This window comes from Myotis yumanensis, unplaced genomic scaffold (assembly GCF_028538775.1).
Source record: "Myotis yumanensis isolate MYYU_CA2020_CCGP unplaced genomic scaffold, mMyoYum1.0.hap1 SCAF_19, whole genome shotgun sequence".
Taxonomy (NCBI): domain Eukaryota; kingdom Metazoa; phylum Chordata; class Mammalia; order Chiroptera; family Vespertilionidae; genus Myotis; species Myotis yumanensis.
Window position 1 is genome coordinate 4,449,753 of NW_027223770.1, and position 27,027 is coordinate 4,476,779.

Here is a 27,027-nt window from a genome sequence, read left to right on the forward strand (position 1 = left end):
TCCACGTGGAGGTTCTCTGGTTCGATCATTGGCTGAGCGCAGTGCGAAGATGCCAGGGAAGCGCCCTGTTTCTCTCACGTCCGGAAGGGTGCAGTGGAAGCTTCGCCTGCCTGACTTCGTTCGGGCTTGAAGTTTCTGCCAAGCTGGAGGGCCTGCCCGTGGCTGGGCAACGGCAGCCTTCACTGGCAGGGAGCCCAGCCGGGGTGGGCGTGGGGGCAGCGCCTTCGGCCACTGCTCCCAAAACAGCTGTCACTGACAGGGTGTCTCCACCCTCCCGGGGAGGTGCCCCTTCCTGGCTGAACGCACTGGTTGGGTCCCTGTGTATGAGGGGCTCACTGTTGCTGCCTCTGCGTGCCAGCCAGTGGCGGTCCTGAAAGGTAAGTTGCGTTCTAACACCCCTTTCGGGCACCAATGACAGAGGCAGGAAGCTCTGTAGAAATTCAATTTATTCTGAGACTATTTTCAAAAGAAGCAGTGGTGTGCTGTTTTTCTAAAAATATGCATTTATAGATTTATATATAATATGTATATTATAAAATCCATACATGTATTTACATGATTGCTACATACAAAAGTACAGCACTGTGGTATGTACATATCTATAGGTACATTCTTTCCGCTCATCCCTCCTGGGCTGCTCCCAGGTGAGGCAGCTCGCGGCTGGCTCAGCCGGTGCCTCTGAGCGAGGGCCTCCTCAGAAGGTGCGTGGCTGCCGAGGGAGCAGCAGTTGCAGGACTCATCCTTCCGCAGGCCTGGTGGGCAGTATCTGGAGGCATCGCCCGTGGTGACAGTGCTGCCCTTGAGGTGGAGGTGGCTGCAGAGCCTTCTGGGGCCATTCTGTGTCCTGGGCTTGCTTGGCTGAACCAAGAACTTGTATAGGTGAGGGGAGCAGGAGGCTGGGAGGCGGGGACCCCTCCCAGCCCTGGCCCATGAAGGGAAAGGGCTGGATGGCTCAAGCCTGCAGAGGACCTGTGAGAAGACTGGCTGAGGGGGAGGCCTGCCCTGGCACAGGCCGGGAGGGAGAGCAGTGGCGCTGGGGGCAGGCCCTTCTTCCTCTGGGCTCGGATGGCCTCAGCCAAGCCTTTGCAGAGCCCACTGTGGCCGAGCGCACGAGAACAGCCCCAGCCGTCAGGCCCCACAGGCTGGGTCTCCTGCCTAGAGGTGCTCCTGACAGAGGTGCATGCACATGGGTGAGGGGCCGCCTCCCCTTACTCCCTGGGCCAGGGCTGGGGAGGATGGAGGCTCAGGCCTGGGCGTGGTGCCCTGCAGGCTCGGCCCCGGGGGCAGCCTCCTGAGGACGCAGAGAGGGCCTGTTTCTCCCGATCCCCAGATCCCACAGGGAGGGCAGCAGCCTGGGGTTGGGCACGGGAGCCACTGAGGGGTGGGCCGCTCTGGGCAGCCTGAGCCCTGCTCAACAGCAGCAGATCCTAGGGAAGCCCAGGCTGGGCTGGGCTGGGCCATGGGGACAGGCTCCTGCCTGTCCCTCTACCCAGGGCGGCCTTCAGGAGCCAGGCAGGCCCTCCTGGAGGACATGGCCCCAGTGTGGGCGGGCAGCGCCCCAGAGCCCAGCAGGGAAGCCCTTGCACATGAACACAGTGCTCTCGGCCTCACCTGCACCCTTTCCTCGCCTCCAGTCCACCTGTCCTCGCTGGCCTGACTCCTCCCAACTTAAATTTTCCTGAAGAATGAGAATAGCCGTTTGCCTTCAGCGGTGCTGGGCTCGACCCCACGCCCTGCGCCACGGGCCCTGGAGAGGGCAGCAGCAGGCCGGCTCCGTTCCTTCAGGTGCGTGTCCATCAGCTGCCGGTCAATGACCCTGTGCATGTCATCCTGCAGAGAGCAGAGCAGAGGGGCTGAGCAGGGCAGAGTTCTGACACTGGGGGCGGGCAGGGAGGTGACACGTCTGAAGGACCGAAGGACAGGAGATGAGGATGAGGGAGGAGATGAGGGAGGGGCTGCCCCAACCAAGAAAGCAAGTGTAGATGCCAGGACACAGGAGCCACACACCTCATCTCAGGGCTTGAGCTCGCCTCTCCACAGTGCTACCCCTCGGCTGACCCCACAGACGGCCAGAGTGCCTGCCGCTGGTATCTTCCTGTCTGTCTCCACGGTGACCGGCCCTCTGCCCTGCCTCCTATGACCTTTGAGGCTGGGTGGGTGCCCGCCCCTGCTGGCAACCTCAGCTTGCCAGCTCTCCAGCCCAGCTTTCTGATTATTATCGGCCTGAGCTACCTCACTGGCAATTGCATGTGACGAGGACACAGACTCCCTGGGTGCCTCCCTTGCCTACCAACAACCACACGCACAGCCTCTCCTTGGGAGGCTCCCATCACCGCCTCAGGGCTCGTCTTGCTCAACAGGCCCAGGTCCTTAGCCTCCTCACTGGGGGAGCACCTTCCCCCTTCCAATTTGGGCCAGTTGCCTAGAAAATGCCCCTCATCCGACTCCACCTTACAGAGCAGCAGCTCTGACCTCAGAGGAGCCTCTGGACGCAGTGCCACTCTATTCTAGTTGCTAAACTCCGATTCTGTGCAAGACTCCTTTTGACAAGGCATTTTGCCGCCAACACAGCAGGAACACTGTTGGTTTAGAAATCCAGGCAGCCCTGTCTAGGCCACATCAGCAGGAAGCATAAGCATCTCGAGCCCTGCGGGCCCTGGGATGTCCTGGCAAAAGCCTGAGCCTTGGGCTAGGGTTGCCAAGGTCAGGCAACCACTCACTGGAGGAGCGCAGAAGTGGGCTGCTGGCCCCTCCCTGAGCAGCTTGTCCATCTACACTCTCACCCAAGCTCTCACCAGCGGTCACGCCAATGTCTGCAGGTTTCAGCGTGAAGCAAAGACTTCTTAGCCATCACCAGGCGGCCGCCTGGCCAGCAAGGAGCTCTTATTCTCTCCTTTGGCCACATCCTGTCCTCCCTCCCACCTCTCCTTCCATCCGACTGGCGTCACACTCCTCGTCCTCCCTGCACCCTCCTCCTCTCAGAAATAGGAGACATGCTCCCTGCTTGCAGCCCAGTCCCCGCTCTAACCCACAGCAGTGCCTGCACGTCGGCCGCGCTCAATAGGATCTACGTGGTTAAATGCAGCATCAGGAACCGCAGAGCGTCCTGCAGGAAGGAGCCCTTTCAGAGGGGCCAGTGTTTGTGCTGGCACATCGCACGCCGCATTTTCATGCTTATCTCACTTTAGAACAGTGGTTCTCAACCTTCCTGATGCCGCGACCCTTTCATACAGTTCCTCATGTTGTGGTGACCCCCAACCATAAAATTATTTTCGTTGCTACTTCATAACTGTAATTTTGCTACTGTTATGAATCGTAATGTAAATATCTGATATGCAGGATGTATTTTCATTGTTACAAACTGAACATAATTAAAGCATAGTGATTAATCACAAAAACAATATGTAATTATATATGTGTTTTCCGATGGTCTTAGGCGACCCCTGTGAAAGGGTTGTTCGACCCCCAAAGGGGTCGCGACCCACAGGTTGAGAACTGCTGCTTTAGAACATCTCTCTCTCTCTCTCACACACACTCACACTCGAGCATAAATAAGCTGCTCATAATCCCATACCTGCCGTTATCTCTGTGAGCAAAGTGACCCAATTATGAGGAGGTGCTACCAAGAAACCAGGCTCAGCCTGTCAGTACCGGGCCACATGCTGCCCAATTCACGGGCGTGGTGATGACGGGAGGAGAGGCCGGGTGTGATGGCATGGCGCACAGTACAGACATGATGCCGGACTCCAGCACACAGACGCGGTGGGCCACGAGGTGCGACAGGGACGGGACTTTCATGGTAGAGGGGGTAAGGGTGGATGGGATGAGAGCGCAATCTCACCTCAAAGGCAGGAGGGGTGTACAACTAAAGCTGTTGATACAGGAACTGAGAAAGGCCACTAGATCAGAAACCAAAGGAGCCAGATAGTAAAAAGCCCTGAGGAAGCAAACTGTAGCCAGGAGAGAAGAGAAAAGAACAGGACGTAAGCCAAGGACCAGCTCTGGGCGTGGAGGGAGGGTCACAGCTCAGGGCCCTGCAGCAGCAGTCCATGCCCCTCCACAGCGGGCTCGCCTGGAGCCACAGGTGTCTAACGAATGGTCACACCCATGTCCTGAACTGTACTACGCGGCCGGCCTCGTTAACAAGAGCCAGGACAGCCCTGGCTCAGAGGAGAGCCATGTCAGGCCTGAGGGGTGGGCTGCTGGCTCTGAAAGCGGCGGCCCCAGAGGGACGCACTGGCTCTGTCCCCCAGCTCGCACCAGGATGGACTCTTCCGCAAAAAGAAGCTGGCCTTGGAGAAAGGGAAGGGCAGCAGCTGCAGCGACTTCAGGGCTGCTGAGCTACACCCGACTGTTTTCGTTCAGTCATATAGGGCTTCCTGGGCCCTCCACCTGAACAGCTGTTTCTTTCCAGCCGATTTAAACAAAGCTGCGAAGGAGGCCCCTGTGCCGAGCCTGGAGGTCGCCACAGCCCCACGCAGCACAGCCTGGCCCCACTGCTCCTGAGAGCATCCCCAGGCATCCTCCCGGGGACGGGGAAGCAGGACTCTGACCTCCACAGGTGAGACAGGGCTACTGCTCACCCATGCACACCGGACCCTCCAGGACCAAACCCTCCTCCTCACACGCTGCCTCCATGCAGACCCCTCCGGAGCCTCGTCTTCCCCGCCCTTACCTGCCAAGCCTCGAGCTGCTGGGAGAGGTTGAGTTTCTGCTGAATGGCATCCAGCAGCTGGCTGTTCAGAGACATCATGTCCATCTTGCACTTGGCGAGTTCTAGCTCCACAGCGTTCTTCCTGGAAACAGACAAGCCGTGAGCATGGACACCTCGTGCCAGACGGGCTGGTTCTTTACCACCGGATGAGGAAACGGCTCTGACCCCAAACTCGTAACAAACAGTAACAGTAACCACGATGTTACTCTGGGAGGCTGGGCAGTTCGCAGCATGCTTTCACAGACTGTTCTCCATTTTCCTAAGCAGCCTGGGGAGGATTATCTGTCACCCACACTCACAGACAAGAAGTGGTTAAGAGGACTAGATCCCCGAGGCCTCACTAGGGAGCTGCTAATCCTTCTCCCAAAAGGCCAGTCTCTGTGAGAGGACCTTGTCCTCCTGGTCCCCCCTTTTCACTAGCAATACCCCCCTTAAGGAATCTAAGAGATACATGTGCAAAGGTGGCCACAGAGTGGTGATGATCACAGCTCAGCTAGTCACAGAAGCCAATGACGAGGGGCCTGGTGGTAAATTACTCACCATGTATTTGGACCTGGGGGCGGAAAGCACCAGAAAACAAGGTCGGATATACTTGCTTCGGAAAAGAAGAAGTGCCTGTGTGTATACAAGGTCACAGGCAAAAATGTCTACTTTGTTATCTCTGGATGATGATCATTGATGGGGAAGTGCTCACACACACTTTGGCATTTTCACATTCTGAAATGTTTACACACACTACTTCGTAAACCTTGCCCAACACTGCTAAGTTCCAGCTCAATGCAAAATAATATTAATGGGGAGGGGGTGGGGGAACGGGCATAAAAATGCAGACTAACGGGGCCGCCTGTGCAGAGGCGGCACTGGTCCTTGTCTTCATCCCTTTTGCATTCGACACGACGAAGACTCGCAAAAGTGTCCTCCTCGTACAGGGCCAGCGACCCGAGGACCCGCCTGCACAGCTGGAGGACCCGCCTGCAGAGGCCGCCCAGCTCCGGCCTCAGGAACGCACCGGGCTAAGCATGGCTGGAAGGCGGGGCAGTTGGGGTAGAGAATTCAGGCCACCACCATGACCGTCACTTCCTCACTGGCCTCCAGTCCACCGAGCAATCAGTCACCTCCCCTGACACCCCACTGCTCCGCCCGCCCTTCCTAGACAAGTCGCTCAGGACAACCGCTGGGGTTGCCGCCCGCAATGCGGCTGCAGGGACCAGAGCGGAGCCTGTCCAATGAGCGCCGGCGCCTCAGACACCCCAGCTGCCACGTCACACGTCACGCCCGCTGCTATTGGCCAGTGGCAAACAGCGGAACTCCTCCGTGGAGCCGGTTGCCACGGACGCCCAGCCTGTCGGAGAGGATCCCAGCGCCCCACCCCGCTGCCGCCGCTGGAGTTCCCGGGCGTCTCCCGGCAGGTGGCGCCACGAGCAACCTGGAGACCCGGAAAGTGCTAACGCTGCGGGCGGAGGGCGAGGCGGAGCTCGGAGGAGGGGTCGTCTTCCCCCGGCGCCTGAGGCAGGGCCCGCCTCCCCACCTCCTATCCGGCCTCAGACTGCACACTGGGGATCTCAGTGCTTGTCATTCATGAGAAGCCCCAAGCCAGAAAGCAAAACTGCAGAAACCACGAACGCAAACAGCAACCAGAGATGTAAAAGGAATTATTTCAGAGGCTAGAATTCCTCATTTAAATGAAAACACTAGCAACGGACTCCTTTTTGTTTTTATAAGCTGGATTGCTAGCCCTCGAGTTTGTTTGTGTTTAGTGAGGAGATCACATTAGGGAACCGTAGGATTCTGGCAGCCCAGGAGCAGAGGGTGCCTCCAGACAACCTGACCTGGGCCTGGTAACTCCTGGGCCAATCCCAGGGCTGAGAATGCGGGACTTGCAGACCTCCTCACTCTCCTTTCTTCTCTGCAACCCTGTGCGGGTTTCTGCCTAGCCGGTTTCCCAAACTACAAACTTTTAACACCCTTGAATAATATCATGTATTTTTAGCCAAAACCTCCAGACTCTTTTTGAAAGTTCATTGGTCAACATATAGGTTTGTGAGCCTCACTGAGTGTAAAATTCCTAAATGAACTGATAATGGGGTCTGACCAGATAGAGACCCAAAGGTAAAACTAAAATGATGAAAATGAATGAAGACAACAGAAAGGTGGGGAGGAGTGGGTGAGGAAGTGAGAAGGGGAAAGGTGTAGGGAATTTTAAAGTCAGAAATTAAAATGTATCCTATTATTTTCTTAAAAGGCATATTTACAATCTGTTTCAAATGAGCTCCTTTTGGTTCCTGACAAACAGCCACATGGTAAGGGGAAAGGATGTGGGGACAAGAGTCGGAGGCCTGAGGTGGAGGCCAGTGATCACCACTGGGCTGTGATCCTGGGGAAAGAATCTGTGTTCTCATGTGTAAAACTGGGATTAAAATTTTCTACCCCTTGCTGTGGCTGGGAGCATTAAAGGATAAAAGTGTTTTGCAAACAGCAAAGTGACGCACAAATGTTATTAATGTGTTGCAAAGCACTCTAAAAGCAGATACAATTTTAGAACTTTGTATCTCCTCCCACTCAGTGAATAGGGTATAGACTGAGTGCATGATAAAGAAATAATTTAGGCCGTAGCTGGTATGGCTCAGTGGATAGAGCATTGGTCCTCGGATTGAAGGGTCCCAGATGCTATTCAGGTCAAGGGCATGTACCTTGGTTGCAAGCTCGATCCCTGGCCCTGGTTGGGGCATCATGTGCAGGAGGCAACCAATTGATGTGTTTCTCTCACATCAATGCTTCTTTCTGTCTCTCCCCCTCCCTTCCACTCTTTAAAAAAAAAATACATTTTATTGATTTTTTAAAGAGAGGAAGGGAGAGGGATAGAGTTAGAAACATCGATGAGAGAGAAACATCAATCAGCTGCCTCCTGCACACTCCCTACTGAGGATGTGCCCGCAACCAAGGTACATGCCCTTGACCGGAATCGAACCTGGAACCCTTCAGTCCGCAGGCTGACGCTCTATCCACTGAGCCAAACCGGTTAGGGCCCCTCTCTCTCTTAAAAAAAAAAAAAAATCAATGGAAAAATATCCTCAGGTGAGGATTAACAACAATTTAACACAAGATGGGGATAGGGAAATATGTGTTTTGCTTATGTACTTCCAAATTTTTTGAATGTAAGAGAATGCATTTATACTTTTCTTCTCAGCTCAAGAAAACATTAAAAAGTTACAGTTTCCTGGAAATACAGCAGACAGAGAAAAATGTTAAATGACACTCTGGGGATGCAATCACAGTGAGAATGTAAACTCTGAAACAACCCAGTTTCTTCAATGAATAAATGCAATATTTAAAAAATGGAGGGAAGACTGGGGACATATCGAGTAAATGGAGTCTCTGGAGTCTGAGTCTAATTACAAAAAGATTCACGGGACAACTGGGAAGATCTGAACCCTGGATACTAGATGACATAAGAAATTACTATGACTTTTCTCAAGTGTGGTAACTGCACTGTGGGTTGTGTTTTACAGAAAGTGCCTTTTTCTGGCAGAGATCCACACGGAAGTGTTTATAGGTGAGTGGATAGGATGTGCTGTGGTTTTCTTCAACACCTCCAGTGGGGAGGTGGGTGAGGGTGGGGATGTCAGACACTAGCCACATGCTGATCAGTGTTGAAGCTGAGAGATGGGTAAGAAGGGATCCAGCTTGTTTTCTACTTCTGTGTATGTTTGAAAACGTCCATAATAAAAGTTGAAAAAACCCACCCCAAAATAATAATGTCCAGGTAGATATCTATATATATAAAAGCCTAAGCGACCGTCCGGCTGCTCCGGTAGCTATGATACTACCGGGGGCAGACACTCAATGCACAGGCATGGAAACATGGAACAGACTGAGGAATCTCAGAGGGAAGGGAGGAGGGCGGAGGGCGGGAGGAGATTAACCCAGCGGTTCTCAACCTTCTGGCCCTTTAAATACAGTTCCTCATGTTGTGACCCAACCATAAAATTATTTTCGTTGCTGCTTCATAACTGTAATGTTGCTACTGTTATGAATCGTCATGTAAATATCTGATATGCAGGATGGTCTTAGGCGACCCCTCTGAAAGGGTAGTTCGACCGCCAAAGGGGTCGCGACCCACAGGCTGAGAACCGCTGGATCAACCAAAGATCTTATATGCATACTAGAGGCCTGGTGCACATAGGGTCCCTCGGCCTGGCCTGCGGGGATCGGGCTGAATCTGTGCACTGGGCCTCCAACATCCCCCAAAGGGGTCCCAGATTGTGAGAGGGGGTGCAGGCCAGGCCGAGGGACCCCACCGGTGCACGAATCTGTGCCCCAGGCCTCTAGTACATTTATAATGAAATTGGAAGGCTCTCTCAGACATAAGTGGGGGGAAAAACAACACATGTAGAGCATCATCCACTGATGCTTTTCAAAAGCCCACGGCAACTACATTGCACACGAGGAGAGAGGTCTGCAGGCCACGCCCACCCAGCGTTCAGCAGTGTCTGCCTGGAGAGAAGAACGGGTGTGGGGGGAGGGTGGGTAGCAGGGAGACTCTCTTTCACTTTTATATTCCTCTGAGGATGTAACCTTGGCCCGGAGCGGACAGGCAGGCTCCTGCTGATGACCGTGGAGGGAAGGAGCGCTGCTCACTCACTTGGCAATGGCCTCGTCCCGGTCCCGGACGGCCTTCTGAAGCTGCTCCTTCGGCTCCTTGTCCTCAGATGTCACTCTGAGTCGGTCTCTCTCCTCCTTGAGTGCAGTCATCTCCACACTCAGCAGAGTCACCTGCAGGGAAGCCGAAGGGGTGAGCATGACGATGCCACAGCTGCTGGCTGGGGTCTCCCTCCGAGAGGGAGAGAGGCCGGGAAACTCCAGGCAGGCGCGGGGCCTGTGCCATGCGGGCTGGTAGCTGCCCGCTGCCCGCGGGAGGCCCATCTCTCTTGGAGAAAGGATGCCACATCCTAGGCAGGGGTCCGCAGCCCTGGGCCGCAGCCATGGGGCCAGGTCCCCTCCGTACACGGCCCACTGCACCACCTCCTTTATTCCAAGGCAACCCCAGGGAACTAACGGAGGGGGCTACACATGCACCAGGCTCTGAAACTCACTTCTTTTGGTAGAAACTCAACAAGGAGCACTGCCACCCACAGGACCTGGCTGGGAAGAGCCCGGGACCTGGTCCCATCCCTGCGACAGCACTCGGCCCGGCCTGGCGCCTCCACCTTCACGCTGCCCCCTGGTCACAGCACATGCAGCTCACACACCTAAGCGATGAGATCACCTTTCCCTTCACACCTGCCACCCTCCCCGTGCCCTGTGCCTCAGAGGACACCACAGCCCGTCCTCTGCTGGGAGCCCCTTGGTGGCACGGCGCACCCCACGCACCATGGTGACCCCGGCACACCGAGCTCTGACGGCAGGAAGCACGTCCCAGCATCCGTGCACCTCGGAGCCTGACTCGGCGATGTTAATCCCAGGATGCTGTGCAGTGAGCGGACAGCTGAGATTTTCCTGGCTAGCCACCATCCAAACTCCCTCCCTGTTCTGGGGCATTCCTGGATGTGTCTCGGTGGGAGACAGGGCATGTCCTCCCCGACTGGGGAGTCCAAAGGGAAAAGACGTATCTTTTCCGAGGCACCTGGGCGTGAACCCCAGCCTTGCTGGTCTCGCCTGCCCCTCCTACCCCCGCCCCCCCCCCCCCCCGCCTGACTGCCTCAGGCCATTGGGAAGGTGTTACATGGACAGTCGGTTGCTGCCACTGCCCACGGCTCCTTCCTGTCCTGGAGCTCAGTTCTCCAACCTTCCTGTGGGCTCTGTAAGGGCCAGGTCTCCCGCCCATGCCTTCTCTTCCTGCTTCAGTGAAGCGGACTGAGTTTCTGGGACTGAGTTTCTGTCGTTTGCCACCTGGCGGGCGGAGCTCTCAAACGTATTTGTTGAATGACTGGAAGGGTGGGCCCCTTCTCACAGGTGACAGATCAGCCTGCAGCCGGATGCCTCCTGCCCTCTTGTTAAATATCACTCGTACTTCTGACATGTTTCCAGGGGAGGCTCCGTCCACACAGGTCTGTCCCTCCCTCGAGGGGAGAGACGCCACCTTCGGTTTACTCCTCGAAGCCCAACCATCCCCACAGAATGAGGCTGAGCCAGGGCCCGGGACTCCCCAGCTAAGACAGCCAAGTTGCAGCTGCAGCGCAAGCAGCCGCGGGGAGGAAGCCAGAGGACACCCACCATGAAGAGGGACACAGGACCATTTGCTGTCACTAGGGCAATGGGTTTCGTGCTCTTGGGAGCCTGGTAAGGAACGTCAGGCCCTGGTGCTTCTGAGGTGGGGACAGCTCCGATGAGCAGGGTGAGCAGCCTTAGGGAAGAACAGGCGGGGGCGCCTGCAGGGGCCAGGACACACGTGTGTGGCTCACCCTGCAGAGGCCAGGACACACGTGTGTGGCTCACCCTGCAGAGGCCAGGACACACGTGTGTGGCTCACCCTCCAGAGGAGGACACACATGTGCGGCTCACCCTGCAGAGGACACACATGTGCGGCTCACCATGCAGAGGAGGACACGCATGTGTGGCTCACCCGGCAGAGGAGGACACACATGTGCGGTTCACCCTGCAGAGGCCAGGACACACATGTGCGGCTCACCCTGCAGAGGCCAGGACACACGTGTGTGGCTCACCCTGCAGAGGAGGACACACATGTGCGGCTCACCCTGCAGAGGAGGACACACATGTGCGGCTCACCCTGCAGAGGCAGGACACGCATGTGCGGCTCACCCTGCAGAGGCAGGACACACATGTGCGGCTCACCCTGCAGAGGAGGACACACATGTGCGGCTCACCATGCAGAGGAGGACACACATGTGCGGCTCACCCTGCAGAGGAGGACACACATGTGCGGCTCACCCTGCAGAGGAGGACACACATGTGCGGCTCACCCTGCAGAGGAGGACACACATGTGCGGCTCACCCTGCAGAGGAGGACACGCATGTGCGGCTCATCCTACAGAGGACGACACACATGTGCAGCTCACCCCGAGGCAGTCAAGGCAATGGGCGAGAAGCCCGGCCTCGCCCTACTTGGCAGCAGGCTCTGCAGCCTGACAGCCCAGGACTCAGGACTCAGAAAGCACCTGGCAGGGACAGCCAGGCACCTGGAGACCATGTGAGCCCTGATGTGACTCGGCCAGCGTGGGCCAGCCAGGTGTTCCACGCTGAGTAAGCAACAGATAAAAGTACGTGCTAGGCAGGCAATGCCAGCATTTAATATGCTCCAGATAAAACCCAACAAGAACTTTATCGATTTCAGAGAAGGGAGAAGGAGAAAGACAGAAACATCAATGATGAGAATCACTGATCGGCTGCCTCCTGCGCGAACCTTACTGGGGACTGAGCCCGCAACCCGGGCATGTGCCCTGACCAGGAACCGAACCGTGACCTCCTGGTTCACAGATCAACGCTCAACCCTTGGGCCATGCTGGCCGGGCTCAACAAGAATGTTTTGCTTTGGCCTGGAAACCTGGTCACGATAGAGACCACCAGCTCTCTCTGCCTTAGAAGTGACAGGGACTCGCCCTCCCAGTTTCACCTACTTTTCATAAAAAGCAAGAATACAAGTATTTCCCACCATCAAGTTGTTGTGAGGATCAAAAGAGATGAGTAACATCCAGCACCCCGCACGGTGCCCACCTGGTTGTAAGCTCTGCGCCCCCCCCGCCCCCCCACAGGCAACTTGCTGATGGTGGTCCCGAGGACTGATCTGGCTTCTTACACGACAGGGCACAGCCACCCCTAAGCCCACCTTTCCCAAAAAGGTGGCCGTCCTCGTGACTGAATAGCATCAAAGAAAACATCCTGAAGTTATATATCTAGGGCTTTGTTTGTGCTTTCACTGGACAACTCTGTGTCTGACAAGGCACCGCACTAGATGCTTTAGGACAGTGGTTCTCAACCTTCCTAATGCCGCGACCCTTTAATACAGTTCCTCATGTTGTGACCAAGCCATAAAATTATTTTCGTTGCTACTTCATAACTGTAATTTTGCTACTGTTATGCATCGTAATGTAAATATCTGATATGCAGGATGTATTTTCATTGTGACACATTGAACATAATTAAAGCATAGTGATTAATCACAAAAACAGTATGTAATTATATATGTGTTTTCCGATGGTCTTAGGCGACCCCTGTGAAAGGATCGTTCGACCCCCAAAGGGGTCGCAACCCACAGGTTGAGAACCGCTGCTTTAGGAGGAGATAAAAGGTACATCAGACCTCGAGCTAGTCTGCGTGGGGGCCTAGGGACTGGGAAGATGAGATGTGAGCGAGGGCAAGGATGACACAGCAGGGCCGGGGCGGCTCCGAGGACGCGAACCCTGACCGGGACCTGATGGCTGAGGAAGGCTGAGACCACGTGCATGTCAGGGAGAGGCCTCGGCGGAGAAGCCGGAGAGAAGGCCCGGATGTGGGGAAGCACGGGGCTGTCCCTTTCAGAGCCCGCGCTCAGGCCTGGCCGGGGGTGCGGTTGTTGGAGCGTCGCCCCGACATGTGGAGTTTGTGCGTGGGACCCCCAGCCAGGGCACAGACAAGATCAACCAATGAATGCACACATGGGTGGAACAACAAACTGATGTTTCTCTCTGTCTCAAATCAATAAATTAAAGAAAAAAGTTCCACATCAAACTCTCAGCCACCTACGCCTTGCTTATGCTTCTGGATGAGATGACGCCCTCCGGGGTTTCCAGTTTTATTCTTCTGAGAAGCAACAAAACAAAACAAAAAACAGCCAAGACCAAGAGCGGGTAAGCACCAGGCAGGAATGTAAACGGGCTTTGCGGTGACACGGCCTGTGTCGATCCGCAGAACCTCCGGATCCGCATTCTCCTGCGTCTACTCTCCCAGTGCCAGACCTGTCCCCACGCCTGAACCCCTTCCTGGCCAATGACACCCAAGGGCCTTGGGTTTCAGGCCTGAGAATGCCGCGGGCTGCCCAGACCCACTCCCCACGCGTGGCCAGGAACAAGCGCCGGCTCTCCACAGCCTGTCCTGCCGGTGGTCCCTCCCAGGGAGCGCAGGGGCGAACGGCTGTGGGCGGGACTCCCCATTTCTCCCAAGAGAATCCTACTAGGAAGTCTAAGGGGCACGACCCCCAAAAGATAAGAGTTTATTTCCAGGCGGTCTTTGAGAGGTAAGACTGACCGACTGGAGTGAAAGCCAGGCTGCACTTCCCTCTCTCATCAGCCCCGTGTGGCAGGAGGGTGACAGCTTTGGACGGAAAGAAGGGGGCAGGCTGGGTGGGGGCGGGGTTAATAGGCTGCCTGCTCGGTGTCCCCCACAAGCGGGACAGAACCTCGACACCTGACCCTGGTCACCAGGAAGAGTCTGTTTATCTCCTCGGACGCATTTCAGAAGCTCCTTTCTGGGTGGGGCTGGCTCCTAAGCCTTGGAAACTCTCCAGGTCAGAATACGGGTGTCCACTCTCAGGCCACGCGGGGAAGGAGCAGCGCGAGCGGCGTAAGTGCCTCTAAGCTGAGGGACGGGCTAGCCGAGGCGAGGCACTTACAGAGGAGAGGCCTGGAGATCAATCCTTGGTTTTCAGACTTCCCTGCTCAAGAGCGACTGGAAAACCTCGGAGCCTGAGCGGTGCTGGCACTGCCGACAGCAGAACCACCCCATCCCCGGCTCTGCACAGCGACTCTGGGCTAAACCGGGACTGGCTTCTCCTCTCGAAGATGGAAGATGCCCACCTCACCTCAACCTCGGTCACGGCCCCCGAGGAGCCGGCAGAGGGAACCACTTCTCAACGGGACACGGGAGGAAGCTCGCCAGGTCCCCCTGCACCGACCGAGGACGGGTGCTCACCTGACTGTGGAGTTGCTGCAGCTCTTCTAGGCTTTGCCTCAGTTTACCCCTCTCTCCCTCCATGAGTTCCCTTAGGGCTCGCGAGTCCTCGCTGGTCTGCCTTATCTGTTCTTCTAAGGAGTCATCCTCAATTCTCCGGGAGCTCTGACAGCAAGTCCGAGCGAGCCAGCCAAGCAGGGAGATGGCGAGTGGAGAGATGGTCAGAGGTGAGGGTGGAGGGGAGGGACGAGGCGGCCAGCGGAAAGATGGTTCCGTTCGGGGGAGAGAAAGATAGCAGGAGGCGGGGCAGAGAGCAGGACGGAGAGAGAGAAGAGAGACAAAGCAAGGAAGGAAGGTTAGAGGAGAGAGATTCTCTAGTCAGCAAGCAGCAGCTAGACATGTACTTCTTTTGTTTCAGGCCTCAGGGAAGGTTGTGGCGTAAACAGCCCACGTCCCCCCCACCGCTCCCTTTGCCCGCCACGACCCAGTCTCCGTATTGCAGCCCATCCCACAGGTCCACGCGGCTCGTGCAGCTAAGGATGGCCAGCCTTCCATCTTCCTTCACAGCCACTCTATAAAACCCGAGCAGAAACAGCCCAGAGAGAGAGAGAGAGAGAGAGAGAGAGAGAGAAGAGGCCTACAGCAGGCGGTCCCGGAGCCAGGAGCAATGCCAGCCTGCCAGAGCCTCGGGACTGCCCCCTCCTGCACAGAGGAGCCGCATCTGGGATTCTAGAAAGCCCTGCTGTGGATCGTCTCACCCTGTGCTCACTCAGACACGCTCAGCAGTTCTGGCCCTTCCCCGTGTGCCTGTGCCCGGCTAACCCACCCCGAGGACCAACGGGCTACAGGGAAGTAACCTGCAGTGTTTACCTGGACCCAAAGCCCTGTCTTCCAAGCTTCCCAAGAAAGCCCTGGCACCTGAGCCCATGGCCTGCACCTGCTGCACGGAGAGAGGGTCCCGGAGCCTCGGGCGCCCTGGCTCTCAGCCCTCCTCGCCCGGCGCTCGGTGCTCTCAGAGGTCGGGCTCAGGGACCCTCGGCGGGTTTCGAAGGCTCCAGCTCCAGAGCGAGCCTCTCTCAGGACTTGGTCTCAAGCTCCCACCAGTCAGGTCCTGCAGGGGACGGGGCACCCCCCGCTCAGCCCGGCCTCTTACCGGGGGCTCCGCGCCATCCACGATGCTCTGGATCAGCCTCTTGAGCTCGCTGAGGGCCGTCCGCAAGCTGCCGGCTGGCACGTCCTTGGCAGACGAGGTTTCCGAAGACTCGTCCATCGAGGAGTCCGTGGAGACGGCCGAGTCGGCACTGTCGTTGCCTCGAAGGTGGGAGCAGAGGTAGCGGACCTGGCAGTAGGCCTCCCAGAGCTGCAGTCTCAGCTGCCCCACAAAAGAATTATTCTCGGTTACGGCTCGAGAGAGTGCTGCCACCCGCTCATCTTTTTCTAGTAAGTGAACCCAAGTGTCTAAGATCCTGTTCTGGCAGAAATTTTTAAAAATCACCTGTTCCAAAAGTATGGATAGTTCTATGGGCCCCGGACATCTATACAGAATCCCAATTCTTATGTTCCCTGCCCTCGAGCCCCTCCCATCTGCCAAATAAAGCGCTTCTCTCCCTAGGCGGCTGCTCTGGGGAGCCAGTGCACGGTCCGACCTGGAAGGAATGGTTATGAGAAGCAGCCAGTGGGCGATCACGAATGACCTAGGACCCTGTCCGTGTGAGAGGTGAGGCTACGACCAGTGAACAAGCACTCCTATGAGGCTCCGGCCAGCAGGCCTAGCGGCTCCCACAGGCTCCCACTGAGGCAGCGGGCGCCCAGGCAGGGCCCGCCCGGGTCACCCGCGATCCCCACGTGCCCGAGTGGCGGGGTGTGGGGGGGGGGGGGGCGGCACCTGCTCTCTCTCCTGCTCCAGCTCCTCGGCCTCCATGCTCTGCTCGATCTCGGACAGGAGGGACGTGCTGGTGGCGGCCGAGCTCTGCAGGCTCCTCTCCTCGGTGAGCTCCTCCACCTTCCCCTGCAGCTGGCGGCAGGAGAGCCGCACCTCCTGCAGCTCCAGCTGGCTCTGGTGCAGCTTCCGGGGAGACAGCACAGGGGCCGTCAGGCCTTGCCACAGGGAGCCCGGCCGGAACCGCCCGAGCTCCTCCCTCCAACCCCCAACTACAGACAAATGCAGAGAAGGCAGAAGCATGCTGGGCTACCCCAGGGGGACAGAGTCAGCGACACTCAGATTTGGGGAATCCCACAGGACAAGCAGCGCAGGTTCTTCCAGATACATTTTAAGGGAAAAAAAAAGATAAAGGGGGAACCTGTAGGTTAAAGAGATTTAAGAGACACCAACCGACTGCCATGGGTCAGCCTACTTTAATTTGTACCTTGATTCAAACAAAAAACATAAAAAGCAATTATGATTTTGTAAGACAATTGAAAATGTGAACCCTGACTGGGTATTTGATGATATTAAGAAAATATTGCTAATTTTTTTTTTTTTTTAAATATATTTTATTGATTTTTTACAGAGAGGAAGGGAGAGAGGTAGAGAGTTAGAAACATCGATGAGAGAGACATCGATCAGCTGCCTCCTGCACATCTCCCACCGGGGATGTGCCCGCAACCCAGGTACATGCCCTTGACCGGAATCGAACCCGGGACTCTTCAGTCCGCAGGCCGACGCTCTATCCACTGAGCCAAACCGGTTAGGGCAATATTGCTAATTTTTTAAGTACAATAGTCCTGTGGTTATATTTTTCAAGTTCTTATCATTTAGAGGTATTTGTTATTTGCAGATGAAATCATAAAAATTCTGGGATTTACTTTAAAACAATACAAGAGAGGAGCAAGTGGGTGTACGGAGGACTGGAAGGGGCCGGTGGTTTGTGGGACATGGGGCATCACCCTCTTCTGTTTCTGAGTGCACCTGAAATTCTCCACAGTAAAAAATTAAACACACACACATAAAGGTAAAATACCGAAACATGGCTAAGACAAGTAAATAATAGAAAAATAGTATCATGTGTTGATGAAGACGTGGAACAACTGGGACGCCCACAGCAGGTGGGGTGGAAGATGTAGCCTGGAAACCCGTTTGGCGGTTTCTAATGAGTGAAATACACACCTATCCTATGACCAGCAAGTCCACCCTTTTTCTGTTAATCCTCACCTGAGGATGTGTTTTTCCAGCGATTTTTTTTTGAGAGAGGAGGAGAGAAAGGAGGGGTGGGGGGGGGAGAAACACCAATGTGAGAGAGACACATCCATTGGCTGCCTCCTGCACCTGCAACCCGGGTACATGCCCTTGACAGGAAGCGAACCCACGACCCTTTGGTGTGTGGGCCGAGGCTCTAACCACTGAGCACACCGGCCAGGGCAGCAGTTCCACTCTTACAACACAAATGACCAGGTGTGTGCCCAAAAAACAAGCAGGATGTTCACAGCAGCATTTTCCCTGAGAGCCACAAGTGGGAAACCATCCCAATGCCAGGAAAAATAGAATGGCTATACCAGTGGTCGGCAAACTGCGGCTCGAGAGCCACATACGGCTCTTTGGCCCCTTGAGTGTGGCTCTTCCACAAAATACCACGTGCGGGCGCGCAAGTACAGTGTGATTGAAACTTCGTGGCCCATGCGCAGAAGTCGGTATTCTGTGGAAGAGCCACACTCAAGGGGCCAAAGAGCCGCATGTGGCTCGAGAGCCGCAGTTTGCCGACCACTGGGTATACTATCCCACGGCAAACGAAGCACACACCACCACTACATGCCACCACACGGATGAGTTTCATAGACATAATGTTGGGCAAAGCCAGGCATAAAACAATGCAGAACGCATGATTCCACCTATAAGAAGTGCCCACACTGCACTGAGGTGTAAGAAAGCCAGAACAGAGGGTTACTTTTGAGGAAGTGGCAGGGGATTTACTGCCTGGGAGGGAGGCGGGGGGTTGCTGATCAGAGGCTGTGCAGAGCTGGGTGGTGGCTACACAGGTGTACATACTTGTACACATTCACTGGGCTGTCTGCTGAAGAGCTGTGCTCTTTACTACACGTATGTTGTATTTTAGTGACAAAGCTAAGGTTGTCTGCAAAAGTCCTGGGGGTGGGACGCGGAATAACACCAAGTAGTAACACCAAGAGTTCCCAAACCGGGGAAAAGCAGCGTCTGCCTTCTGAGTTATACCTCGCGGTTTACGGACACAGCCCTGGTCCTGGGAGGGGCCTTTCCTGCACCGGGGCTCAGAGGAGGAGAGTGACAGGGTAGAGAGGGGACAGCAACCAGGGGTCTCGGCTTATGGACCAGGGCTCCGTCCCTCGCTCTTGCTATGACCCGCACCCCGCCCCCCCCGCCCCCGTTTCTCTGTGGCCCCTTCCCTGAGGAGTCAAACAGCCCACTGCTCCCTGGGGCCGTTACTGCTGCTGAACGTAAGGGTCGACTCCACTGACCGGTGCAGCCATGCTCGTGCGGGCGCACCCCTCGCTACACGTGCTTCTAGCGGAAGGCCCTAACTGCAGCATCGGATCCATTTGCTAATCGCTGTGCACATGTCCACACACTGCACTTGCACAGGAACAACGTTTCCCACTTTTTCCTCCCCTGCTCTTGAATTAGTAGTGTGCCCCCCCCATATAATTCCAAGAACTTCCTGGGATTTAAATGTAACTAATTCATCTTATAAAATAGCTCTTCAGCTCCTGGCTGGGTGGCTCAGTTGGTCGCACATCCTCCCACGCACCCAAAGGTTGTGGGTCTGATTCCTGATCAGGACACATGCCTAGGTTGCAGGTTTCATCCCCGTTGGGTGTTTCTCTCTCCTCCCTCCCCCTCTAAAAATCCATGACTATGGCTTCAGGTGAGGATTAAGAAAACAGAGCAGCCCTAGCCAGTCTGGCTCAGTGGATAGAGCCTGCGGACTGAAGGGTCCTGGGTTCAATTCCGGCCAAGGGCACATGCCCGGGTTGCAGGCTCGATCCCCAGTCAGGGGCGTGCAGGAGGCAGCCAATCAATGATTCTCTCTCATCATTGATGTTTCTATCTCTCTCTCCCTCTTCCTTTCTCTCTGAAATCAATAAAGAAATATATTTTTTTTAAAAAAGGAAAAGAAAACAGAGCAGACACCCGTTTTTTTCCAGGTGGGCTTGTGGCTCCAGTGGAGATGCAGAGGCGGAGGAGTGCCGGCAGCAACTCAGAACTCTGCAGCTCTCGCTCATGAATGGAGCAAGCTGCCCCGCGGAGCCTGCAGCCAGCCTTTTAGGCGCCTCGACAGCCCCCCTACCGGCCGGACCAGGAGCCGGCGGCTGCTGGCACCGGGGTCTGGATGTGCCTTGACTAGGAAGAGCTTGGAACCTGGGTGCAGAGCACGAGAAAGGAATTGGCAAGCTTGCCCTGCGTGGCTCCCATGATCAGCAATACCCGCTGGTCCAGTGGGCAGGCCTCCAGCCCCAGTTTTGAGGAGACTCAGAAAAAAGAAACGAGGGTTAAAAAACATAAAGTAAAAAAGACATTCCTAGGAAGCATTTGGCACGATTGCAAACGGCATCCTAAATTGGCAGAGGGCTTCACAATTATTTCCAGACAACTCCACACAGACCTCAGCCGGAGCCGTCGGCACAGACGAGGACAGGTGCTTGTGCACGGGACGGGATTAGCTCGCTCACTCACGCACACGCAGAGGTGCTCAGCGAATTCTAACAGCGAGGGCGCAGAACTCCAGGGCGGGGCTGCCGCTCTGGTCGATAACCGATCCACAGGCTTATGCAGAAAAACACACACGAACCAAACCAGGGATGGGTCTATTACCTATGAGAACCCTCTAAAATGGGAACTGAAAGATGACACCAAATGTATTTACATGTATGAGCAAGGAAGACACCAAACGCCTGTGTTCATACAGTGTAACAAGTTCAGGCTCTCGATCGTCACGCCCCGAGCGCCGGCAGGAGTGGGGCCCCCTCCTCATCTCACACCGAGGAACGGAGACGGTGAGTGTGAAGTGCTTTGCCAAATCGCCGCTTTCTGGGTCGCCCCACAGTGGGGCCGTGCTCTCTGCGGGTGAAATCCGCCCGCTGCGCACATCTGTAAGACGCCCAGCTGGGTGTGGACTAGGACAGGTGCAGGGCCCTTAAAGGGACAACAGCCTTTGCTGGACATCAAGAGTTTAGCTTCATTTAAAGAATTATTGGACCCTCAATAAATAATTTTTATCCCTATTCGCAGTCTGGAAAAAAAAAATCGGGAGTTGGATTGGGTCAGTGGTTTGACAGTAGAACCCCCTGACACAGTGAACCAGGTCCAAGGCGGGGAGGGGCCGAGTTCGGCTGTGGCAGGCCTGTCCCCCAGCCTGCTGGCCTCCCTCTCGTTCCCTGAGTAAAGGGATTAAAACCATGGATGATAGACATCCCAAGGCCACTAGCTCTACATTTCACAAGTCCGATTTTAGATCATTCAACTACCATCAGAGTAAACTGGGATTTTTATTTATCATACGGGCCATTTCGGCAACAGGAAGGGTTTTCTGGAGCAGGCTGGTCACTGGCAGCAGCGGAAGGAGTTTCATGTGAACCAAAGGGCAGGAATTACACACAGTTGGGAAAAATGAGATTCATCCCATAAACGCGGACTTTCCGATCAGAGTGGGAAGCGCCTGACCTGCTGTAGGCCCTGGGCGAGCGAGCCTCTCGCTCTCACGGAAGCCTGATCAGACGGCAGTGATGTGCCCGTGGTGAGGGCGTGACTGTGGGTGACGTGGGACTCGAGAGAACACACAGCCCCTGTGCCGGCCGGTGCGGGACGGTCCACGCTAGTCCTGGCCGTTCCCCAGCCCCAGGTCCCCAATTCTTTTTGGTTTTTGTTGTTAATCCTCACCCGAGGATATTTTTCCATTGATTTTTAGAGAGAATGAACGGGAGGGGGAGAGACAGAGAGAGAGAAACATCGATGTGAGAGAGACACATCAACTGGTTGCCTCCCACACGTGCCCTGACCAGGGCCGGGATTGAACCTGCAACTGAGGTACATGCCTTTGCTGGAACTGAATCTGGGACCCTCTAGTCCGCGGGCCAGTGCTCTCTATCCACTGAGCCAAACCGCCAGGGCCGAGGGCCCCAATTCTTGATGGGAAGTAAGGACGTTTCATTTGTGAATTCGTGCTAGACAAAACGTTTCTTCCAGGCAGGGGCAACTGTTCCATTTTCCTGCACTTCTTCTCCTTCTCCTCTCCCTGCTCTGCCTCGCAGCCCTCAGCACGGTGCTCGACGGGGTAACAGAGGCCGGTGCAACACTGACCTGCAGGCCAGTGACAGGCTTGAAGTTAGCACCGAGCACCAGGTCCTGTAGGCAGCAAGGGTTCCACTGACTGACTAGGCTGCTGCGGATAAACGTTTCATTTTTTCTAGCCCTCAGTTTTAGAACGTGTGCAAAGGTGCTTTGTTCCCTATAAGAAGCATATGAACATTCACCCCTATTAACACCATCAACCTTAAAATATGAGCAAACTCTTCCAGCATCGTTTTCTATTCAACTTGGCTTTGGGCCAAGTTCCAAGCTGAATGTATAAAAAACATGGAGGGAGAAAAATCCCTAATTTGCCCTGAAAGAGGTGAATCACTCAGATGGTAGCTCAGCCGGCTGATGGTGTCAGTAACAAGTGATCTTCGCCTAAAATGCATCCTCATCCCACATCTCAAGGCTTCCCTCAACGCTGACCACCGAGCCCAGGGCCTTCGTGGCCTGGCCTGTGGGCGGGGACCACCTGGAGCGCCAGCACACCGGGCTGACCACCTGCACACAGACGGCAGCGCCACCCCCTCCCGGGCACGCCTGGGGATGCCCAGGGCAGCACGCACTCAGCCACAGGCCGGTGCTCCGAGGCCTGCTCAGCAAGGCTTTCCGGTGGCAGATGCTACACTCCGTTTCTGGGGAGGCCGGGAGCGATTATCTCGTTCAGGGGGCTGCTTCTTGCTAAGTGTGAGCTTGGGGATTTAGCTGAGGCCGGTTGGCAGTTCCCAGTAAAGGACAGATACGGCCATGAAGCAATTTCCTTTAGTGAGAAATAAAAGGGCTAATCAGGCTCACAAAGGGGCCAGCCTGTGCCTCTTCCAGCAACTGGCAGAAGCAGGGTGCAAGTCTTGCCGGGTTCAGTGGGCAGCTTCTTGGTTCCTGCCAACGACCTCCACCCACCCCGGGGAGCAGCAGCAGAGCGCTGTGAGCCAGCAGTCACGGCTCCCTCTGAAAGCCCCAGCAGGTCCCCCGCCCCTGGAGGCAGGACCACACTCTCCACTCTCTCTGTCCCAGCCTGCGAATGGCCCAGAGAGAACTCGTCCAACTGCTCTGGGGCGAGCGGCTCAGCACAAAATGGAAGGATGACCTGTGGGTGGGGAAGCATTTCTTCTGAGCAGAGCCAGCCCAGCCAACTCGGCGAGCCCAGAGCTACAACCAGGCCCGGGGAGGGGCGGGGGGGGGGGGGGGCCCTGCACCCACTGCTGACCCCGGAGGTGGGAGGTGGGAGGTGGCGCTGGCCTCCCAGCCTTTCCTTCTAGCTGGGCAGCTAAGCGCTGCTCTGTCTGGCCCATCAGTACCTGCAGGTCTTTGTCATGGCCCTGCCTCTCCAGAATCAGCACCCGGTCCTGCAGCTCCTCCACCGTCCCCTGGAGCAGGTCGTTCTCCTCTAAGGTGGCGCTGAGACGATGCTCCAGCTCCCGTTTCCGATCCGACAGCATCTTGATCTGCAAGGGCAGAGCCGGGGGTGGGGGTGTGGGGGGGTGGAGTTATACCCGGGCTGAAGCATCGGAAGAGGGGAGGGACCAGCCTCCAAGCACGCAGGCCCTCTGCCCAGGGCCTGGGGCCCCCACCTCCGAGATGGCAGCTGCGAACCCCTCGGCTACAGAGAACGCCCCTCCCGTCGAGAATCCTGGGAAGGGGTGGGAGTGGAGCTTTGGGAAGGCTGGGATGTGGGGTGCCAGGCGGAGAAAGGGACGGGTAGTGCTCTGGAATTTCCACAGATAAGACAGGAGAGCCCCACCCTGCTGCCCACAACCCGACTTCGACCCCCGTTTCCTCGGGAGTGGAACCTAACCCTCCGCGCCCTCTCACGGCACACGCACAAGCAGACGCCCCGCTGGCCCTGGAGCCGCTGACCCCCCCTGTCCGCGGCTCTCTTGCCCCCCTGCTGGCAGGTCTGGCTCTGGGGGTCCCAGCTCAGACCCGAGCTGGTGGGGAGCTGGCAGGTACCGACAGGAGCAGTGCCCGCATCAGCCTGTGCCCCGGGAAGGAGCGCGCAGGCACACAGGGGTGGCTGACTTACTCACGCTACCTTTTTTGCTTGAATTTGTGAACAGGAGCACTTTCTCTCCTTTCACGAGACAGGCTGGTGTGTTGTACACAGAGTATCTAGCCAGTCTCCAGAGACATAAATCTTTTAGGAAGGTCTGTCTGGTTGCTTCAGTTTCAGGAAAACAGGGGAAAGGGATGCCAAGTTTTCTCTGGCCTCAAGGTCTGCAGGTGGAAGCCGGGCCAGTGCTGCTTCACCGCCGAACACCGCCCCGCTCAGGGCTTTGGGAAGCCTTCCCAAGTCCCCCAAATGCCAGTGGCCTTGGGGGGCTCCTCCTACTTCTCAGTTCCCTGCTGGGCTGATTTCTCAGCCAGTGTCTTGCTTGTCCATAGTCCCCTGCCGTGGCTGCGGGGTTCTCGTGTGGGTAACAATTCACTGAGGGGGACCTGCCGGACCTCCCCACTCGCCCCTGCTCCCCGCTGTCCTCCCTCTCTGCACTAGAGTTCTGCTCCTGGGCACAGATCTCCATGGCCACCAGCCCATGTCCCGGGGAACCAAGTATGTGGCCTTTGTCCAGAGATCAGGTATCTGGCCAAACAAAGAAACACTGTCTCGCAAGCATGCGCCCGTGAGGGACGGAGGGAGCAGCCCCTTTTGTGAATGGGCCCACTCTTCCCTCCCTGAAGCCACGCAAGCACGAAGGGAATTCTTACTCCAGTTGATTTTCATGTAAGCCCCCTCTCACCTTTCCATTTCCCCCCCTGCACCACCCTTGCTGCCCAAGCCCCACTCCGTGAAGCCATGAGTAGTTCTGAGAGACCACCCGGGCCCATGAAGTCACCTGTTTGAAACGAGTAACCTCACAGCCTGGGTTTTAACAGCAGCAGTGCTGCTGGGAGCGAGGCATCGGCAGGAGGCGGCCAACTCCGCCCCCCCCGCCCCCCTCCCCCCTGCCCCGAACTTGTGACAAATCTGGCAATGCACATTCCTGGGAATGGGCCTGTGCGGCGAGGGTGTGGGAACAGTGGATGTGGGGGGGGGGGGGGGTGCGGGGAGAGAGAAGACAGGCCACTCGAGGAGTCAGACCCCGGCGGCGGCACGTGAGCGCAGGTCATGCACACAGACGGACACGGACAGGCATGCCAGGCCACGGAGCAGACTACTTACTTCAAGGACCTGCTGCTCCATCCCAGGGGAGGGAGGGAGGTCGGGAAGGAGAGGCAGGAGGAAAGAGAAGACGTGGACAGACTTTAGGAAAACGCCTTTGGGTCCTTCACAAAGTAGGGAGCAGCCTGCCTCGGGCTGACCAGGTTGGCGGATTCCTTAACCACAGTGGGTGCCCGTGTGCCTGGCCCTGGTCTGTCCTCCAGAGTGTGACTCAGCCACGGGCGGCTCTTTCGGGCACGTGGCTGAGGGTCCTCAGAGCAGATCAGGGAGCAGCCTCCCAGGAAAAGGCCTGTTTGGGTGCCGGTACGACCCCCCTTCTCCTCACCGCCCACACCTGCGTGCTCACAGGATCGCCTCCTCAGTGCTAAGCTCTGCCCTCCCGCCCCTCGGGGCCACAGACCCCGATGGTCACTTGTCCACTTTCAATGACATTACGACCACCACACCCAGCGCTTCCCACGTGTAAACTTACCAAATCCTCCCAACCACCCTGGAAGCAGCTACTCTACTCCGCTCACTTTAGGGGTGAGAATAGCCCTGTTCAGGCGAGTAAATGGGACCTGGTGGAGTGGAGGGAGGGAGACTCCCTCCCCATCTCCCGTTGAGGATGGGCCCGATGCTTTTGGAGGAATCAACATATTCAGTACAAAGCAGGTCACTCATGATTTCAACACACTGAGCAGTAACTCAGCTCCCTCCTCCTCCAGACCACGGGCTCCCCAGGAGCGTGGCCCGTGCCCCCCGCTTAGCCCCTCACCGCTCTGTCCCTCTAGGATCTGAGGGCGCAGGGCTCCGTTTCCCAGGTCAGAGGGCTCCTTATCGGAAAGACCGGACGCAGCGCCCGCCAACAGGAGAGCACCTGCACCAAGCGGCTGCCCAGGGCTCACCTCGGCCTGCAGGCTCTCCAGGCGGATGATGTGCTGGCTGGTGGACGAGTTCTTCTCCCGGAAGTCCTCCCTGAGGGCGTGGACTTGCAGGGACAGCTGTCTCTCCACTTCCGATGCCTGCAAGCAGAGAGACCCTCAGAGGGGGCGCCACGGCGGCTGCTCCGGTTTTTGCCTTTCCTTTCTCAAGCGCTTATTTCTCCGCAGCTCTATTCTCTGAGGAGAAGGTGAGGCTGGTTTCCTCCCCGGGTTCGAAGGTCCTCTAGCACCCACACGAGACAGGCCCCTGCCCCCACCTCCACCATCAAGGGCTCTGTCGGGGTCCAGACCACTCTGCTGGTCAGAGGCCAAAGGTCTAGAAAGGAGTCAGCTCGGAAAGGTTACCATCAGCATCGTGACTCGGCACCCGGCAGCAGCTCAGCAAAGCCTCGGCGTGTTACACGAAAGAGTAAGACAGACAGACCTACAACCGGAGAAATGCCGGTATTTCTCCCATCCAGCTCTCCAGCGGGGCCCAGGGGGCCGTCGTGGTCTGCGTTTCTCACGTCCGCTCAACACGGCACTATTTAAAACTCCGTCATGCCTGTTAGGAGTTATGCCTCTCACTCCTCAAGGACATTATTTTGCAACATCTTTTTTGTTGTTAATCCTCACCAGAGGATGATTTTTAGGGAGGGAGGAAGGGAGGAGTGAGAGAGAAACATCGATTGGTTGCCATCCGTATACACCCCAACTGGGGCCAGGGATCAAACCTGCAACCTAGGTACGTGCCCTTGACCAGGAATCGAACCCGAGATCCTCTGGTGCACAGGCCGGAGCTCTAACTATTGAGCCACGCCGGCCAGGGCTATTTTGCAACTTTTAACTCTCTGGGGGAGTGCTGGCTGAGGTGCTCATTTCCCAACCTAGCCCACTTATTCTCTAATGCTGAAACAGCAACACCAGCTATCACGGTGGGTCAGCACCTTCTCGAACACCCAGGTGAGTATTCTGAAAGAACGCTCCCTGCTCCCTGGATAAGACACAACTCGAGTCTTCCTCCGGGGCCCCAGCCCAACCCCTCTCAGGCGCTCCCCGAACACTGCCCAGTGCAGAGGAGAGCCACCGGACCGGCAAGGAACGGCTCCGTGCTTTTCTGAGTCGAAATGGGGTCAGTAAGCTTTATGGTTCCCGGGCGAGATCACCGTGT

At 56.4% G+C, this 27,027-nt stretch overlaps 1 protein-coding gene across 3 annotated transcripts in view; it reads right to left on the reverse strand.

Moving 5' to 3' along the window:
* Positions 1-4: 4 nt before the first annotated feature.
* BICDL1 (BICD family like cargo adaptor 1) overlaps positions 5-27,027 on the reverse strand; it is an 87,488-nt gene continuing 60,465 nt past the window's right edge. Inside the window, exons 3-11 of one of the 3 annotated variants that reach the window (XR_011469048.1) lie at positions 25,842-25,958; positions 23,096-23,242; positions 16,422-16,601; positions 15,690-15,908; positions 14,558-14,701; positions 9,357-9,487; positions 4,676-4,796; positions 3,842-3,950; positions 1,756-1,830 (exon numbers count right to left, since the gene is read on the reverse strand). Coding sequence is in view for 2 of the 3 variants with exons in the window: in XM_070399887.1 (XP_070255988.1) it covers positions 1,669-1,830; positions 4,676-4,796; positions 9,357-9,487; positions 14,558-14,701; positions 15,690-15,908; positions 16,422-16,601; positions 23,096-23,242; positions 25,842-25,958 (1,221 nt within the window). In the remaining variant the exon portion in view is untranslated. Of the gene's footprint in view, positions 1,831-3,841; positions 3,951-4,675; positions 4,797-9,356; positions 9,488-14,557; positions 14,702-15,689; positions 15,909-16,421; positions 16,602-23,095; positions 23,243-25,841; positions 25,959-27,027 lie in introns of all 3 variants that reach the window. The other 2 variants (XM_070399887.1, XM_070399888.1) reach the window with 2 other exon arrangements.